The following is a 20,705-nucleotide window of genomic DNA, read 5'->3' on the forward strand; positions in this document are numbered from 1 at the left end:
TCATACTGCCGTATCCTAGCAACCAGTTTAGAAGAAGGGCTCGCTCAGGCAAAGCTTCAGTTCCAGCTGGTGATCTCTGAGGAGCGTGTGTGTGTGAGTGTGTGTGTGTGTGTGTGTGTGTGTGTGTTAGCTTGCTAGGATAATGAATGAGTGTTGTAGAAATGAGCGTGCTGGCTCAGTCCTGCAGGGAAGATCAATATCAACTATACATTCATCTCTAATTACCACAGCGGAACTTAGAAGGAATCTCTCCTTGTCCTTCCCGCCCTCTTGCTCTCTTTCACCATCTCTCCTTCCTCTTATTCCCTCCTGTCTTTGCACTCTTTCCCTTTACTTCATCTCACAAGTCTTTCTCTGTATTTTTCAAATGTAAAAGCTTTAATAGCATGAAAGAGAATAAAACCTAGGTTGCCTGAGCACCTCTGTACGGTACATTAGTTACAGACCAATATTTTCTCATTACAGTTTCTCCTCCTGTCTTGTATCAGTGTTCTTTATGTGTAAAACAAAACAACAATCTTTCTTTCTCCCTCTCTCTTGTCCCTCCTTCCCTCTCCCTCTGTGCACACTCTATTATAATTTATGTACCTTGAACATAAAAACATAAATACCTCACTCTGCTATATGGCCCTTTGTCCTATTCTGTCTCTTTTTCCACAGGCTCCAAAACCTCACAGTGATGACAACTAGGCTTGTTTTATGACTATATTTGACTGACCCCCCTTATTCTTTCTCTCTCTGTCAGTGCTGAGTATAGGGGAAGGAGGTTTCTGGGAAGGCACGGTCAAAGGGAGGACAGGCTGGTTCCCGGCAGACTATGTGGAAGAAGTTCAGATGAGGCAGTTTGACCCACGACTAGGTAAGATGTTTACATGTACACACACCACACACATACATCTACATACTGCGCACTCACACTGTTTCACTCCAACCAGTTTGTATCTTGCAGCCATGTGTTGCACTGGTGTTTGGCCATAGCTCTGTCCGTGGTGCTGAAAAGAAAAGTGCCACACTGAAACTCTTGTTATGGTGTCAGAGCATTTGCTAATGTATTTGTTGTCAAAATGATGTCAAAAATGTATGTTCATGTCTCAAGTAATATAATTCTTTGTTTTAATTATTTAATAAATTAATTGTAACTACCTTAAAACTAGAAAATAAAAATATGTAACCAATTTGCTGGGAGACCCTACCAGGAGATCGTGAAGACATACATTTCAGCTCCAGCTGTCAATATTACAGTACCTAGATGAAAGACTCAAGGGTTTTGGCAATTTCCCTTCAAAATAATATGTTGTTCTCAGAATGTTAACAGTTTGTCATTTCTCCTTCATTAGTATACATTTGCCACCCATGCTGCCTGAGGAGTTTTTCCACCAATTGTCAAGCTTTTAGAGACACTTAATTAGTGATTAATTGAATGCAGGTGCACTGAAAAGGTCGACCAGTTTAGCTGGTGTTAAAAACATGTAAACAGGAACAGCATCAGGTCCAAGATTTAGGGGCTTTTTTTTTTTTTTTTTTACAGGATACAGATGTTTTCCTTATTTTAGAAAATATTCTTTTAAATTTGCTGTCACATTTTTTTGTGTTTAAAAAATTACAAGTGACAAGTTCAGTTCAGTAAATTGCCGTCATTGCATTCAGTGTATGATTGACGTGCCATGTTCAGTCTATTCTAGGAATTATTTTTAAAACGGTGAAAGTTTACCAACACTGTAAATCAGTTTAACAGTCAGCTACTCTAAAGACTATTTTGTGAGGATAATTCTCCTTATTACAAACTTTAAATATACTCTTACCCTCATGAATCTACCATCCATGCTGCTGTAAAAGATTTAAATGAAACCCTTCAACTGGGAGTCATTTTAATGGGACCACAGATGGCAAGTTTCATGTGCTTTGGACTTAGCAACAACATGTGCAGCATCACAAAAAACATCTGGTTATTGTGTGGAAAAGTTTAGCCAGCGCAGCAAGTACATATATTGGAATACAGGTTTGTCATAAAATCTCCCCATTGCTCGTGTGTTTATCATGCATCTCCTGAGACCTATTTCTGGAGCAATTGGGGCATTTTCCCTTTTCAAAGGGTTGTTGAGGGATTGAGGTTACCTCAGAGTAGGTGTGAAGAGATGAGAAAGGCCAGAATCTCTAAATACCCCATTTAAATGCATTGTGAGAAAAAGATAGGGGAAGGTGCGAAAGAAAGGGCCAGATAGCGAGGGAGACGGATGGTGGAGCATACTCTAAAGGACAGCAAAGTGGAGATGGCAGAGCGTGTCTTTCAGAGAGGTAGGGAGAAAAAGAACGGGGAGAGGGAGAGATGGGCCGATATTGAACCCCACTCACTCATAAATCCTGAAAAACTCAAACCCTCAGATACCCATTTCTCAGGGATTGAAAGTGTCTTATGCCTCCCCTGTCCTTCCTCTCTGACACTAGGTATTGTTTTTTTCTTTCTTTGATATTAAACTGGGATTCTTGCTGTTTTTAATCATCAGCATACGTTTATTGTTACGCTCAATGAAGAAGCTCATAGGTTACCCCCAAAACACCAAGCACCTTTAGATACACAGATGTCCCTGTGTTAATCTGTTATCTGTTGTTACTTGCCAAATACAATTAAAAAAGGCTGTGGTTGAAGTCTAATGCACTCAGTTCTGTCTTGTCCGCCACCTTCTGATCAACGACCACAGTTGAGGGAGGGGTGGTTGGAGGACAGCTCTCTTCAGTTCTGTGTCTCTCTACAGCTCTGTCATGGTTTTTGTTTAACTGTGCCCCCTTTTAACAATCAAATCAAATTAAAAAAATGTGATTTAAGTCCCTCTCATCACATGAAGCTCCCTGGTAGGTGGTACTGCATCATCCCCGGTTTAACTCCAGCCAGCAATCTCTTCTTGCATGTAATTTCCTCTCTTAATCTCACACTGTCCAAAAAAGGCAATACAGTGTCTTTAAAATTACCTAAATATAAAGACAGGCTAACTGCTCTTCAATGACACTTTTAACCAAGCCTCCCAGCAACAGTGGCGGGCGATTTTTCAGGTTGTGGCAACACGTGGTAGGGCAGCATCACATGACACAGAGAGGCCACAAAAGCCCTTTTCCCATATGCAGTCACCACAAGAGGAGCGGGTGTAAAATGACGACACATCAGAATCAGGATTGTATCAAACCAATAATATTTGAAAAGTGTTGAAGAGCTGTATAATTAAATCATTTTAAGGCCATCTTTGCTTGAATGGAGAAAAAAAACATTCATGCTCTCAACCAGCTGGGCCAGAGAAGCACTTTTTGGGCTCTGTCGACCCAAAAATGCAGAAGCCAGTGAAAGCCTTAAAAAATGTATATGCTCCCACTGAGCAATTCTCATGGGAATTGATTTTTTTTATATAGCCATGTTTTAAATGCACAGTATGTTATTGTAATAAGTGTAATGTAATAAGTTGCGTAGGTTAATAGGAGTTGTCAAACAACCACAATCCAATCGATCTGACGTGACACAGGCATGTATGTAAGTTATTTTCACATTACGTTTCGTCACGCTCACCGACTTTCTTCCTCACTCTCTTATGTATCATCTGGTGTTTCTCCGTAAGCTATAGTGAAAGGATATGGATTTCTCTGAGTTTGAACATTGTTGGAAACATTTGGAAGTACACAATTCATTAAATTATACAAGTCGTTTTTAAATATTTTAATACTGAAAGGTTACATATTATTCCTTTAAACTCCAATCTCCAATGTAAAGTGGTGTATTTCAAGCCCTGCATAAAATGGTGACAAAACCTAATAACTAAGTTTAATACAGTACAATAAACGTATTATATTATTGAATAACTTACTAATTTCTGAATCTGCAGAGGCATTTCAAAGCTAATCTCTTCCTCATCATTAGATTCATCAACAGTGATACAACAGCAGAATAACACGGGATGACACAGTAACACACACACTGTGACACACTAAAACACACACAGTTGTTTATCTGAAGGCAACCATTGAGGCATCACTGACAGTTAGGGCAATATGTCTCAGCCTAGTGAAGCAGGAAAGACAGCCCTGTCTACAATTAAGTAACCCAAATACTACTGCTATCTCTCTCCCTCTCTCTTTTGCTCTCTCCCTCGCTCTCCCTCCCTTTTTCTCTGCTGCTATAATTCACACATGGGTCATGACTCTAAAAGTGCTATCCCTCTTTATCTATCTCTGCGTCCATCTTTTTGCTCTCCTTTCTGCCAGGTTTGAAAAAGGAATGATGGAGACCAGCGGGGAAAGACAAAAAAAAAAAAAAAAATGGATGATCGAAAAAGCTGTTTCAGTTTGGTTGAGTAAGAGGAGATGTGTAAAGGCAGCAAGCAAGAGAGAGACAGAGTGAGAGAGAAAGAGAAAGCAAGCAGGTGACCATGTAAAAGGGGCACAGTTTAAACCATCACCGATTCTCTTGGCTGTTATCTGTCACCGCACTGCTCCTTTCTCTCTCAGCATGGCCAGAGCCAACTGCAGCCAGCAGTTCATCTTCAACCGGTGCTTGAGGGGACAGGGAGGGGAGGAAAGACAAAGAGGAAGTGTAGAAGTCAGAGGGGGGAAAAAAATAGAAAAAAGGAGCACATGAGCGACTGATGGAGAAAATGAGGGCGAAAAGCAAAGACTATTGATTGAATTCATTAAGAGTACAATGAGTGATGCAGTGGTGAAACGCTGCTGGCTGTGTGCAAATGGCTGATATGTGTTTTTGTTGGGGAGGTGGGTGATATTCATGTGTTATTATAAATCATTGTAAGGTAAAAAACAGAACTGCGCTCCAAAGACTAATGAGAGTCCAGCATCGTTTTTTTTCAAAATCTAAACAGTCGTTAAATCTGTAGAAAATGCCTGAATATGTTCACCCATCCTGCAAACATCCCGCTCCCTCCAACACACACGTGCTGCTGGCCTGCATGTGGGGGTTAATAGTAGATGTTTACCCATGTTAATGGAGGGGATAATGATGTGACTATGAACTGCTCTTCCCTTTCTAATGATGCTACCAAATTGCCAGGGGCCACTCATTTTCAGCAATAGTACTGTTAATCTGTTGGCTACAATCTGTTGGGATTTTACAGCCCTCCAGCCAAAAGATTTCACCCCCCCATCCTGCTGTCCCCCCATAAGATATTGACATGCCACAGCCAAATAAGCAGATATATTCTGCCAACATTTGTTAACAGTTTTACCATCCCAAATTTCCATTATGTCAGCCTTAACCTGTTGAGAACTAGCCTCTATTTTGTGTCTCTGCTCAATAATTAACAGAGTATATCTCTGCAACTACAAGGTCTTTTTGAATAATCGTAAAGTATCATAATAAAGGGAACACTTGAAATATTTGTTCAGATGTGTAAGTATAAGTGTATATCCCATTGGGTCTGAGTAAATTAAGTTGGCACACAGCATTGATGCAAGGTCTTTTTTAAAAAATTACAATTTTAGAATGAATATCCTTGAGGAATGATGCAGCTGCAGCTCCAAATCTCTAGCAAAAGTGAAAAATAAAGTGAATCAGAACAAAATTAGAGAGGTTTTAGTACAGAGCACTCAAGCAGAATCTCAAAAATGTGCTATCTTGGCACATTTTGGAGGATTTTGGCACCATCTGTGCCATTTAAAATTTCTCAGCTACCAAACTATATATTTCACTTATATGTTACCATAGGTGCTCAGAAAATAGCCCAATTGGGCTCCGCTCTGGCTTAACAGGTTAAGTTTTCTTAACTCGCCCTGCGGCCTCAGATGTCCTTAAAGACCTCTACACACATACCCTCTCAGTATAATAATGCACATTTTTCTCTGTGATTGGATAAGAAATGCTTGATTTTCTCAGCGGTTTGATATCTTAACAAGCGTGCAAACTTTTATTTCTTTTCTCTTTGTGCTCGTTCACTCTATTCCCTTGCTCTCCCCACACCGCGGCACAGTTGAATGACTCACAGCCGCATGAATCAGCCCAGTCAGATCCAGCCTGAGCTATTTTTAGCCTGCCCATTAAGAAGTTTTGGAGTGTGTCTGCACTCCCCTAGAATGCTTAAACATCAGCGTTGCTGCGGCAGCTGAGACTGACATGGGCAGAGCAAGTTGGAGGGTAGGGTGGAAGACAGAGGTAAGGGGATAGAAAGATGGTGCAATGGATTGGTGGAGATCATACAGGAAGTCATTCCGTCATAACTGTGGGGGGTCTGTGGGGCCTTTTAGTAGCGTGGTTCTTCCTTACTCGTATCGGAGGTGCAAGGTAAATAGGTATTTCTGCTATGATGACAGATTTCAGTAATCTAATCTAATGGCCAAAGTAGATGGGGCACAGATACGGCTCAAGACGTCTGCTTCGGCATGCTCTCAACAGAGCGCGTCAATTATTATCAACTGAAGCTCCAACATGAACCACAGAAGTTACGCACATTTAGGATTTGAAACTACATAGAACTGTACAAAAAAAGTTTTGTTTTAAATATGATTAAAACACCTCACTGTACCAGAGGCAATGCGACGACAAGTTATACACTGCACACAAAAATAAATAAATCTAATCAATGGTAGCCATAGTAGCCATGATCCTCTGTATGACCAACTGCATTTTCACTTGGCAAAATTCAATATGCACACGGTGAATCTGTAACCAGCAGAAGGGATGCACATTTGTCTGGAGATCACCAGCCACAATTTTCAGGTCAGGGTTAACCTTTATAAACAGATATCTGCATATGAAAGCAGAATCTGTAGGCGAGGATTTTAGTATCGGAAGCATTTTTCCTTTTCTTGTCCGAGTGGCATTGACCAATCGCATCTGAGTGTGATTTGGTTGCATCCAGGTAAAAAGTCCATATTGGGGGCACAAGAGGTGGAATGCATTGTCAGAAATGTAATCTTGGCCATCGTCTGACTATATTTGCTTTATTTTAATTTTATCTGCATTCGTATGTAGATATTTGTTCATAGAGGGGGGATGGTCTCTCAACCCATCATGTTTTAGGCCAGACTAAAGCAAAACCCCATGACAACTCACATGCAACTACATTACAAGATTGAGACATACATACAATGGTTGATGAAATATAGAAAGATTGATTCACTCAAAAACTCATAAATTCATACCAGTCGGGGAGATGAGTGCTATTGGAGCATGATGACAAAGAAAGGAATAAAAGACAGACCAGAATATGTTCTCTGAGGCCTCAGGGGATGGGGAGCCACATGTGGATGCTGGAAAGAGAGAAGAGTAATTGTCAAATAATGCGAGATTTTTCACCCTTAGCTATAATCAAGGAGCTAATGGATGGTGCATTTTTCTTTGTGGTTTTGGTCATTAAATGTACAGCCAGTTGTTTTGTACATAACTTAGCTATTATTGTATAACATGTATGCTGAACATAAGATGTTACATGTTGATAAAAAAATAAAAAATAATGTCTTAAGTTGCATGATGATGAGGTTTAACATAATTATTCAATATTGTGTATTTTTAAATAATTATATTTTTAAAAGCATAGCTATCATTTAAATGGAAAGGAATGATATATGAAATGTCTCTGAATCAGTAAAATCTGATCCATGATCATAAAAACCAAACAGATCAGTAAATGGTGGCAAAATGTAAAATCCAGAGCTGCTTCATATGAAATAAATAAAATCATCATTTGAGTATAAAAGTCTCAAATATTGCTCTAATCCTCATGTGTGTCCTCATCCCTCATCAAACCCTGTGCACTCTCACAGTCACCATGTCAATCTTCTGCTGTGATTTATTATAGCAGCAATTCTACATTTTATGCCTTATTGTTCAGATTTATTCAGTCTGTAGTTTTAGTGTTCTCAAAGGTTAAACTGAGCAAGCTCATAAAAGTAACGAACAGAAAAGCATTTGCCTTTCAATGACAAACTACTCTCGGTTAAGTTCTCTCATGGTGCGATAAATTTGTCCGTACAGGCCGATTGCAAATCACGTAGATAGTGAGTTCAGTCAGTAACTCTCTAGTGAGGACTTGTAAAATGCAGAGTGAGTATGCAAATGCCGACGCCACAGAGCCGTGTGTATGCACGTGCATACAAATGGACATGCTTTTTTACACGTTTACGCCCGTGCACACACACACACATACTTTAGTTATTGTCTATATGATGTGTGGAGTCAGCAGATAGATTAGCATAGCCAACTAATCCATCTTATTAGAAAGAGGGAGGGAGAGAGAAGGGAGGAGAGAGAGGGGGGAGGAGAGAGAGAGTGACAAAGAGTATAAACCACAGGTTGGACGACATGTCTTTGGTATTAAAGTTTAGCTGAGTCAGTGTTATACACTTGCAGTTCAAGAGCAGTCCTGCCATTTACCCCTATAAAAAAAGATCCACGGAAAGTGTCCTACAGTAACACATCTCAAGGTGTGTGTGTGGGTGTGCGCACAAGTGTGGGTGATATGTTTGTTTGTTCGCAGCAGAGTGATGGCCACTATCTGTACTTCTCATCAGAAGTCAGTCGAGTGTGTTGAGCCATCTCTCCCCCTCTGGAGGACAGATCCATATCAAATCATAATAGATGGCAAAGCTATTTGAACAATGAATCAAAGCTGAAGCAGGTCTCACAGTGGAGCAGAGACATATCACATTTGACAGGGGCTGCATTGGATGACAGCAGGTCACCTGCACACACACACACACACACACACAAACACAGACAAACAAGCACATATACACAGGTTAGGCAGGTTACAGCATTTATCTCTGAAAGTCAAGACTATTTCACAGTGTAATGGCTGTTCTTACACACAAAATTCACCTGTAGTAGTCGGTCTTACAAGTTATCTGGAGACATCGTCGGCTGAATCATTTTGTTAAAATAACTCTCTCACTGCCACGACTTGACACTGACTGAGTTTCAATGATGTGAGGTGTCACATCTAAAAAATGTGGAAACAAACACACACGCAGACACACAGAGCAGGTGACTTGGCAAAGTTGTAAAGCATCCCTCTGACTGGGCATGACGAATCAGACTCCTACCTTTACACCAGGACTTCTCTGTTTTCCTCTTTCCCCGTGTTTCACCCACGTTCTCTCTCAGCATCAGTCATCCACCCTCCTGTAGAGTTGGAAGGTGGAAATCACAAATCTCTTTTTTGAGTTGCTTCAGATTTGATGTCATAGTTTCTGACTATGCGGTTCTTCCGTTTTTAAGCTTAATGATCATCTTTCTCTAAACCACATCAGTACTTTCCGTTCATAACAACATGACATTATTTGACTCCTTTAGACCAAAATGCCTCTGTATGCAGTGTTTATCAGCAAGAAAACCTGACGTAACGCACGCAAAAAAACTTAGGCAACAAAACGGATCACAACATTTTAGATCTAATATGACTGAAGATTCAGCAACTGGGTTGTATATTTCGTACGTAGAGTGAGGAGGGATGTTATGAACTACTTGAACCACTGTAATGCTCAATTTCAAAGTTTTTCAGCAAGTTGATATGAAAAAACAAACTGTTTATCATGCTACTGAGCTGACATTGATGATTCAGTAGACATAGTTCAGCTTGAGGATTCGGAGTTGAAGATACATTCCTGATCTGAACACTCCTACTCTCCTGACTCCCTTTTTGTTCCTAGAATATGTGCGTTTGTGTCTGTGTTTGTCTGAGTGCATCTGTGCTTGTCTTGACCTTGACTCAAAGGCGTGTCGTGATGAGCTGTCACACTGTTTGAAGAGCTTGTACAGTAGTTGCTTCTTGTTGTCTGAATTTGACTGAATTATTCAAGGCTTCCACTTTGACAGAGCGGAGGTATTTATAGCCGTTGGTCTCTGCCTCCGCCACTTAGATGGCAACAACGAGCTCTATGAAAGCACTACAACAAACCAACCAAATCTGAGGTGGAGGAGGAGCAGGAGACAGAGAGACAACAGAAAAGCAGAGATGTGAAATATGCGCTGGAGTTTTTCGCTGGATGCTGAAACAGAATGGGACATTAAGGCCAGAGACACTGACACTATATTAATACTACTCTTCAATACTGCTCACCCAGGAAGTCTTATTTTATTCTTAAAATGAAGAAAACTGGGAGTGTCTGACCAGGAAAATGGAGTTGAGGAATTTTGAATAACCGTCTGCACAAAATGGAAGTTTCAGGAGTGCTCTTAATCGTCTCTAGGTGAGGATGAAAGTGATACTAAACCCGACTCTTCTCAGTGATTGAAGCTGGGACATAGACCAGTGGCAAGGTTGAGGGACGACCTCCTTGTCAATGTCTTAGAGAGGAAGATAGAGTTAAAAAATGGACTGTTGTCCAGTCCTGGTGTCAGATCTGCCTGTGATGTGTAGCAGGATAGACGGGGTGGTGACGGTCGTCAAGGCAGAGCAACCAAACTCGACATGCCATGACCTGTACTGGGGTAAGTCACCCCCTGTCCACAACTCTCTGTACTTTTCTGATGTCAGCATAACAACCACTAGAGAGGGCAAACAGATGGCTCACTTGTAGTCATATGGCATGTAATGTTAAAAGGGTATTTTGTAGGAGCACCTAAAAATAGATGTCCTCTGTAGAAGTGAGAAACTTACATTATGACTCAGCATGAGTGGAAATGTAAAGACACGAAAGTGGTGTGTCTGCAAGCGTACAAACTTTTCCTATTTTAGGAGAGGATGATGTACGCTACTACAAATTACCACAACTATGATTGACAGCTTGATTCAGAACAAAAACAAAGATATTTGCAGAGAGAATATGACTACTTTTCAAATAAATATTTCACAACTAAGACCTCTTGAAAGGTCCTGTCAAAGTCCACTCAGATATTGAAGGTAATATTATTTGTCCACCTTCCTTTGTTCTTGCTACCCTCTGCCTCCCTGCCTCCTCTTCTCTCAGTCCCACCCACTCCACAAATGAAGCTTTTTGTTTTATTCATGAACATTTAGATGTTTGGAGTTGAGTTTTCTCACTGGTGGTATGTCTCTTTTTCATATAGGTACTGAACGTCATGATTATCAAAGAAATACCATGACTGTTGTTCTCAATGAAATAAGAGAGGGCAGATCTGACATTTTCACTTATACTGCCTAGGCAAAATGTTGTCCAGCTCTCACACTTGATAACTTTGATGGACTCTTTTCTTTTGGTGCTTGCATGATTACATCTTATCTCCTATTCTGTTTTGTTAAAAGCCTGTCTTGCAGTGTCATTGTCTTAGTCGGTACTATGATCAAAGCGTCTTGTTGAGTTTATATCCAGAAACAATCTTTGCCCTCCCTTCCTCTCTCTCTCTCTCTTGCCTTCTACAAAGTTAGACAGTAATTCTTGGTGTAAGCCTCTGCAGAGAAAACTTAAATCATCTGCCTGCCAGGATGAGACTGTCCTTATGAGAAATATGACAGTGTTGGTCATTTGTTCAAACACATGAAACAACTTGTTTGTAAGATGCATGACTTCATGGGATGGTGCAAATAATTGCTTTGTCCTTCAGTAGCAAAGGTGGAAGTAGTGTGAAGTTGCCACAACAAAACCTCTTGAGGACAAGGTCAAGGATGATGTTTGGGCATAAGTGTGTAACTTTGACACCAGAAACAGCAGTTCTTGGTTTGCCATCCCCTTTCCCCCATTTTCCCTTAAAGTTGCAATCCTTAAGATTTCAGTTCTGGTTCACTCGATAACATCACGTAAGGTTTAATACTGCTGGTCGCATAATTAGGACTATTGGGCAGGATATAGACTATTAACATTCACTGTCAGTCTGTTGTCATGTACTGCTCTCCCTCACTCTGCTGTACTGTAGTTCAGTCTCCTATTCAACCTGTCCTCCGTCTTTCAGCTTTTCTTCGTCATCTTACTCTTTTTGTTCCGACACCCTCCAATTTACAGTTAATTAAGCCACCCTATACTCTCCTTATCATGTCCATGTATGCACACCAATGGCTTGATGAAAAAGATTTACTAGAGCATGAAGCCCATATCAAAAGCATGTGCTCATACAACTTAAGTCACCTTTGATGTTGAATATTAGAATATAAAGATTAAATTGATACAGAGCCTCCATTAAGTTCTTCTTTTGTACTGAGTCGTCTTTTCCTTCAGTGTCCTTTCTATCACACTGTCCTTGTGAGCATGGCTAATTTTGTCCAGGAATAAAGAATTCACCTTTCCTTTAAAGTCTGACTTGAGAATCGTTTGGTAGAGGAATAGAAAATCAGGAGTAGACACAGGAAAATGAAAACGATAATGAAGATGTTGCTCTGTCCTCTGTGCTCTTTGGAAGTGGGTTAGCCTTGTATCCATCTGCACGGTACAGCAACTCCCTGTTGGATCTGTGGAAAGTCAGGCACATTGTGTGACAGCACAAAAGAGAAAGAAAGAGAGGATGGTTCTTTATTTTTCTTTTGCCACAAGCATCCCCTCACAGGCTGTGTTGCTCTTGGGAAGTTGATACATCGGTGAGTCTGGCATTGTTGTGATTAATTTAAACACTGTTTTAGTATTCAAGGTGTAGGGAGCCCTCAGAGTTTACTACACCCCCTACTTAGTCTTCTACCCACCTGGTTTAGAGGGTTATAACGTGCACCACATGAATGAGGAGGCAGAGGGAGAGAAGGAGAAAAGGAAAGGAGGGATGAGTGGGGGTGTGGAGGAAAAGAATTAAAAAGTCAATGAGGCTGCCTTGATAAGCGTGCGTGTTTGTGTGAGTGTGTGTGCGCATGTTTGTCTGCAGCTCTTATCAGTGGTAAAACAGCATAGGTTAATTCTCATTCAGCAGGGTTCAGAGACAGTGTGTGTGCCTGTGTTGGTAGGTGTTTCCGTGCATCTGTGTGTATGTGGTGTGGCTCTTATGTCCTTCAGACAAGGACAGTGAAGTTGTTACAATCTGTCCGTAATGGAGAAGCACTGTGGGCTAAGACAGGGACATTTACAGTGAAGTAGCAGGTTTAACAGAGTGGCAGAGAGAGCAGAACTGTTGCAGCATGATATATAGCTTGATGTGCTAAATATGCTTTTGTCTCGATTATAACACACTGTGTTCACAGCTATCAGCAGCGAGAACAAACAGCTTACAGTATTCTCACATTTTTATGGATGAGTAATTCCTCATAACACATAGAGAAAAAAACCTTGCAATCAATACCACATTAAGTCTGTAGATCAGGCAGACGCAGAGCGTTCATCTCTGAAAGTTGGTGAAAAATCAGTGCTGTTGGTAAATTCTGGAGGAATACAATGTTTTTTTAAGTTAAACAATGATTTAACATTTTTTTGTAATTAAAAGAAAAATATGTGCAAAAGGCACTGAACAGCTAGACTTATTGCAATGAGTTACTGAAGAGAAAAATATGACCTTCTACTGGGAGGAGAAAGTGCTCTACACACATTTTGGGCTGAAGCTTTTTATCGATGCTTTAAGGTATTGACATGATCATTGGTGCTTTCAAAGCTTAGCAGTTTAATGCAGCGTGATTTATACGGTTCTAGTAGCAGAGCTTAAGACTAACGGCCTCCCGTCGTCCCATGGGAAAATGTGGGACGAACAGAAATCTTCCCTGGGACGCCTCCGGAACAGGATTGTTGTACAAATGTAACTGCTGCTTAGCAAACGACAAACCGACTGTAACTACATCAGAGCACTTCTTTTCATGCTGCTCCTATAATTTCTATCATCGGCTGGCTACTCACAGCACAAGGCCTACGAAAAATATGATTCATTAAACTCAATAATGACGAGGGACACCACCTATTTTTTGCCTGATAATGCTTCATTATGATCAACCAATCTCTGTTGAAATTGTGTGAGTGGCGCTAGTTAGCTGTTAGCAGCCAATGGGCAGCAGAGTCATGTGTTTGGCTAAGGCAACTAGCAGCTAATCGAGCTAAAAAAAAAAAGCTAACACTGCAGGACTAAGACTTTCTGATCAGAGGAACATTCAGAGTAAATCAGTGAACTGGAGTTTAATGTGACAGCAAGTGCAAATACAGCAAATAAATGTAAGAAAGTGCTTTAGCTGAGTATAGTTTGGAGGTTAAAGTATTTTTGAGAACTTTGAGAACATTTTTTCATATGAACTGTGTGCTGTCATCAGAAATGTGAAATTCATCACCTCCTTTGCAGCTGAAATCCTCCCAGGAAAGACCAACTAAGGTGTTTTGAACAGGGAGCCTAAACTCTTTAATGAGCTTCAGTGTGGAAGTGAGTGCTGAATGCTGTTTTGTCATATCAGACTGTGATAGTGACGGGGGAACTCTTGATATGATAATTCTGTCTCTTGTGTCCGTCGTACCTATAGTATCTATCTGTCTGTCCATCAGCAAGCAGCTCAAAATAAAACTTCTACTTTGACCAAATATTTCCCTTTTAAATCTAATGTCCCAGCTTTTTTTTTTTTTTCTAAGGATGCCACTACAGCCATCTGTGTTTCAGTCACCAGATGCAGCATCTACAGTCTAATGAAAATGCCACTCTCTTCAGATCTCTCTTATTAAACCACATTGTGAGGCCACCTCCTAATGTGCACTCACAGGCAAGTCGTCCCTCATGGTGTTCACAGAGGGAAATTAACTTCCTCTCTTCTTCTTCTTCTTTCTATGTGCCATGCCGTTTAACTTTGCTATTCCTTTATTTTCTTTTTTTAGATATTTTGCTACTGCTCTGTACTTTTTTGTGTTGGTATTTCTTGGTATTACTTTATATTTTGTTCCTCTGAATAAACTGTTGCTGTTTCAGCATTATGTGTTATAGAAGAGAACAAAAATATTTCATCTGAACATTGATAATATCTCCAAATAGGGTAATCGTTTGGTATCGGTAATATGGCTTATTTTAACATGACTGTTTAATGAATGGTTCACTGAGTAACATCCAGTGAGTTCAAGTTTTTCTTTGTTCTCTGAGCACTTATCAGCCCCTCTGACAGCCCAGTTGCTGTAGCTCTGCTGGAGATCAGAAGATACTCTTTGTTTAATTCACATCTGGGGCTAAACCTCGGACTACTGCAGTCGAAATCAAACTAAAAGCATAAAAATTACAAAAAAAACCCTAATGTTAACTTATGAAACAGCTTTTATCTACATAAGATGCCCTTTTGTGATGTCTCCAACCCCTGTGTGTGTGTTTGCATGTGCGTGTGTGTGCGTGTGTGTGTGTGTGTGTGTGTGTGTGTGCGCGCGTGTGTGTGTGTGTGATAGATGGAAGTGGAGTTTAGGTTATCTCTGCTATCAGATGCTCCTGGGCTGTACAAAATAGATGACAGCTGTGATGAATGAGCTGCATTTCACACTCTTACACTGCATCTGGTATCACATGGTGTGCACACAGGCACACACACGTATTGTACATACACAAATGCATACACCGCTCAGACACACAAAATACTGTCAGTGTACACATTCACACTCACCAACTCCCCAATTTATTCAGCGTTTAGCAGATTTTCTTCTCCTTGACGCTCAGGCTTTTTGATGAAGTGTTGAGGCTGAATGAGCATGTGCTGTAAATGTGCAGGAGAAGAAGACGAGTGCTGACTCATCTACAACTTTCTCCCCAAATATCGCCTTTTTATCTCATCACTCCTTTGACAACCAGTGCTAACAAAAGGCCACATCTTTCCTCTGGACTGGACGTACAGTAACCTTCTAACCCAGACAAGATAACAACCAGCCTCACTACACTTTTCTTTCCCCCGTCTTCCTGATAACCTCACAAAACACCCACTCAGCGTCATTCATAATTACACATCTCATTCTTTGGTACGCCAACGCACTCTTGATTAATCTACAATTCAAGTTTCTTTCATGTTTTTGTGAGGAAATGTCAAACTTAATTTTCATGTCCTTACTTTCTCTCTATTTCGGTTTGTGTTTTTGCACAATTCATGTCTGTGTAGTCATCCAGGTTGTAAGATGCCAAAACAAATTCAAAAATAATTGACTGGACTTCCTTTTGGCATCAGAGAAAGCAAAGAAACAGTCCGATTGGATGGAAGGAAAGGTGGCAACACTTATCTGCTGCTTACAATGTTGCCATAACATCATTACCCTCGGCTGTTTGCCAACAAACACCTATAAACCCAGTCCCGCTAACTGGGTGCCAAAAGGAAAAATGCTGAGGATTTTCCATAAAGAAAATTCAGATGAACAAATAAAAGTCCAGTGGAGTTTGTAATTTCTTCAGAAATACTTTTGTCCACCCTCAGAGAACAGTCATGAACTTGTTGCTTTCTGTGGGTTACTTGTGTAGGCGGAGAGAGCAGTAATTGATTCTATAGTATGAGCAAGAGGAAGAGCAGAGGATGATTGTTCAGACGCTGCTAAAATCTTTTTTTTACTTTGTTTTATTTTATTTTATTCTCTTCTTCTTCTTCTTATGTGTCACCAAGTGTCGGTGGAGGCAGTTATCAGAGCTTCACGTTGTTCTCAGCTGACAGTCTGTCACTCAGACACGCAGTCAGATGGACAGGCTGAAGTGGATCTCAGGATGCCGGCCTCCTCAAGTCTGCTCGCTTGCTTTGATCTCTTTTCCCTTTTTGCTCTTTACATGTCTTCTCATACACACACATATACAGTGTGTGTCTCACACAGCTTGATGTATTTCCTTTATTAGGTAGCAGACAGCAAATAGTGACAGGAAAAATGGAGCAGGGGACCAAGGTTACAAGCCAGGCTCGTGGCTTCTTAATGCCGTGTGTCTCACATCACCGCCAGGATGCCCCTCACTCTCACAGCTTTGCCCAATTAAGAGTTTCTGTGTGGCCTGAAAGGGTCTTGGGGTGTGAAGTCAGCAGATTGCTGTTTAGTGGAGGTACAGTGTGTATTATTGGGATGGAGAGGGGGCATCGATCTCTATCAGCACTCCCATAGGATAAATCCACCCACATGCTGACAGGAACCACACACACATACTGTTCACACACACACACACACTATAAAGATTGAGCTCAACGTGGTTCCCTTTCTTGTGAATTTGCTCGTTTTAAGAATTTTCAAAAAACAAAAATGCCATGGAACAATTAAACCTCTGATAGGTTATGATAAATGAAGCATCTTAACGACAATTATCTCTCCGTGGTAGCTCATATCCTCTCTGTGCTAACTGAATTCATTTTTTGCTGGCATTTTTATACAAACATGTTTAGAGCTGAGCCAGAAACAGCAGTGACATTTTTGGATTTTTGTTGATTGATTAAAACGTCTGAAAATAATTCCAAAAGTAAACTATGTCCTTCCTAAATCATATTTAAGCACTGCATTCCTCGAAAGTTGTTCTAAATTCACTCAAAATTCACTGAAATCTGCAACAATGCTATAAAACCAGCACACACTCTGACAAATGTAGGTGACCTTGCCTTGAAGAAGCTGCAATAGGAAATTTCAGCCTTGAAGGAGTAATGATGTGAGTAATTGCAAGAGTGTCTCTGATATGAAGTCATAACAATAATTTTGTTGAAATTTCATGGTTTTACCATTTACCATTCTGTGTGTAAGGTTCTTGGTAAATAAAAAAAAAAAAATTAAGTGTTTTATATTTCCAAGTATTATCTTCATTTTTAAAGGTGACTAATGGACTCTGAAACTCTAATAAACAACTTCAACCCAATGTGAAAACATTTATTTTTATATTTTTAAAGCTTTCCAGATGTGTCAGTCCTTGATGCCAGCATGCGATATAAGGGGGGAATATTAATGCACAAGTTTTAAGTACTGGATTGTCTGATTTAATGTATTTAATGTGTTTTACAGAGACTCGGGAGGACCGCACGAAGAGACTGTTCAGACACTACACTGTGGGATCCTACGACAACTTCACCTCATACAGGTACAGCCTCTTCCTCCTAGCTAGCGCATTTTAGTGTATACTGTACTGCACCAACTATAGTGGTCATATCAGACTCCTTCTTTACCTGAACAGGGGTAATAAAGTCCATGTGACAAGGTGTTGGCTATGAAGTTGCTGCCATCTAAAGGCATAAGGCTGCCAATGCACTCAGTTCATATTGTAAAATGAATTTGGATTCCATATTTGTTAGTTTGGTTTTGTCTGTTTGTGTGGGTGTCTAAACACTGCGCACTGTACATACACATGCATAATATATACTGAACATGCATATATGGTTTTATAATTTACATTGTTATGATTTGCTGCCAGGATGTTCTTATTAAATCCGTTTAATGTTCTATTTTCCTAATAATACTTTTATTTTTTCCCTCAGTCTCCTTATCTTTCTCTTTCTTTGCCATTCCTGTCTCAAGCCAACATTAACTGTGTAGATAGCGTCTGTGCTCCCTCTCTTTTAAGTCAGATTTGTTAGCTGAGAGTGGAGTAGAAAGCTATGTGCGGTTTTGTTATGATGCAAATTCCCACATTGATGCCACAGGGTGTCACTTGGAGACACGGTGCTAGTCTGAATGAGCATTGTTCCCACCCTCTTTCTCAGCCTTTCATAAAATGTCAAGTTCTTGCATTCTAGGTTTTACCAAAGCTCCAGGTTTGTAGAATTAGCATCGCACTGGCCTGTGATACATGAGGCATTTGAAATAGAAAACAGAGTACATTTCTTGTTGCTTTCCAGACAAAACAACAGCAGGTTACTATAAGATTTTAAGATGCCAATGCAACATATGAATGTCTGAATAAAATACTATTTGCACATGGCAGCAAAAAGCACCGGGCGATATCCAAATTCTTAGATGGATATCTGAACTGAGATCTGAGGGATACTAGAAAATCACAAATGTCAAAGGACAGGATCATTTTGAGGAAACATTTACCATTTCAAATTGTGAGCTTTTCTTTATCGAGTTATGTAGGCGGATAGAGATTCTGAACAAGGACAGTGAGCATATTGCTTTAATGCAGCATTTTGGGGCGTAGAGGAGAGTTGAAAGCGTAGTGTATAAAAGGGTTTTTGGATTGCAACAGCATCTTAGTGATGCTTACCCAACACAGTGTTTTGTGCATAATAATTGGTGCAAAAGTGGATGGATAGCTTTTTATAAAACCAGACCTTTGACCTCCCCTCTGCAGAAAGGTTTGTTACGGGTCTCCTGGCTCCAGCAGCAGGGGCTCTGTGTTCCCTTGGTAAGTCTGAGAGAGTGAAGTGTAACTAAGCTAATGGAGACTGCAGCCGCCTACTGAGTTGCAACCTGAACACTAGCCCTCTACATCTGCCTTAGCCGTGCGGTAGGATGACTGATGATGTTGAAAACGGCAAAACTCTTGGCTTTTTGTAAAGGTGTTCAGGCTGTAAACAAGCAGGAGTCTCCCCGTTCAAAGTGTGGTGTGAAAAGGATGGGAGATGCAAGTAACGCTGCAATTTCTTTGTTGTTGTGCACATCAAGTCTAAGCTAAGGCATATAAGGTAATCGTCATCTGCGCTGAAGGTGCAGCACCTTTATTAAATTATTTTACTTTAAAAATGTTCTGCATTAGACTTGTTTTAAATGTCTTTTAGTTCATTTACCTTCGTTCATCTACACTAGTGTCGGGTGGGTTTCCAGTTTTGCTGGTCCGATGTACAATCTTCAACTGGTTTGATTCTGTGCCAACCGACTAAATCTGCCTGGGATAGCCAATTAGCTCAGCTCCACAGGTAGTGCACTGCTTATGTCTTGATATGATGTACAAAAACTGAGAGTTGTACACACAATGCCACTATACTACTACTTTTAGTTGAACACTTCCGGTATCCGTTTCAAATTAAAAGCCCTCTACCATTTCAGTGGACAGAAATCCTTCATTTCTTAACAAGGCTTTTATTTTGAAACATTTTTAGGAACATGTTGTGGAAAAGTCATTGACTTGCTAGATTCACATACATGACTACTTGAAATGTCTGCCATCTTTTCTCCAGTGTCACTCACTTGAAGTCTTATTTTATTCATCATTTTGACATAAAACTTTAGAAGAAGAAGACAAGCTAAGTTGAATTGTTGTTGTGAAAGATGAAAACATAATGTGTTGCAGTTGCCCTGATGGACTCTGGTGCTGCCACACTCTCATTAATGGGTTGTGTGTTAACATTTGATATTACCAGGCTGGTCCGGGCTTAGGCTTTATATCAAACCAGTTTGAAAATGTTTAAATCAACCTAAACCTAATCTACACCACAATGAAATTAGAATGAAGCTTTTAAGATTCATATTTGGCTGAATGTTCCCAGTTTCAAAGAGAAGGACGGGTGGCCTGAATATTTTTTTGCACTCACATGCAGCCCTCATGCTGACGTTCGCTTTGCTGCTAAAAACTGCCTTACTAATTCTGCTTTGCTTTTGGCTCACAGGCTTTGGACACAAATGCGTTGCTTTAACAAAAATAGCATTTAAATGTGTGCAGAGTCCCACAGGTTAACACCATCTAAAAACCTCCACCCCTCAACACTCAGGAAAATCAGGCAGTGATGAACTGCTCACTTACTGTTGCCTCCTATTCCCTCTGTCATTAGTTAGGGGATAATATTGCATCTGAGTCATCTCTGTCAGTTTCTTTAGCAGAAGCCCTCCACTCCCTCCACAGTTGCAGTCTCATCTGAGGGATCAGCAAGAAGATTGATTCACGCTTAGGTTTTATCCCAAAGATACTTCAATCACAAGGACTCTGTGTGTGTGTGCCTCTCTCAAAATACTTATATAACCCCCGGGAATCCTGAGCTGTGGTTGCTTGCTTGGCTTTTATCTTGATTGGTTAACGGGAAAGGAAGTACAGT

The 20,705-nt window shown here is 40.4% G+C and overlaps 1 protein-coding gene across 1 annotated transcript in view; it reads left to right on the forward strand.

The window, feature by feature from the left end:
- shank3a (SH3 and multiple ankyrin repeat domains 3a) overlaps window positions 1-20,705 on the forward strand; it is a 150,048-nt gene that overhangs the window by 105,437 nt on the left and 23,906 nt on the right. Inside the window, 2 exon segments of the mRNA XM_084363630.1 lie at window positions 746-859; window positions 17,743-17,818. Of these exon segments, the coding sequence (XP_084219756.1) occupies window positions 746-859; window positions 17,743-17,818 (190 nt within the window).

Source organism: Pagrus pagrus (assembly GCF_965226575.1).
Source record: "Pagrus pagrus genome assembly, chromosome: 10".
Taxonomy (NCBI): domain Eukaryota; kingdom Metazoa; phylum Chordata; class Actinopteri; order Spariformes; family Sparidae; genus Pagrus; species Pagrus pagrus.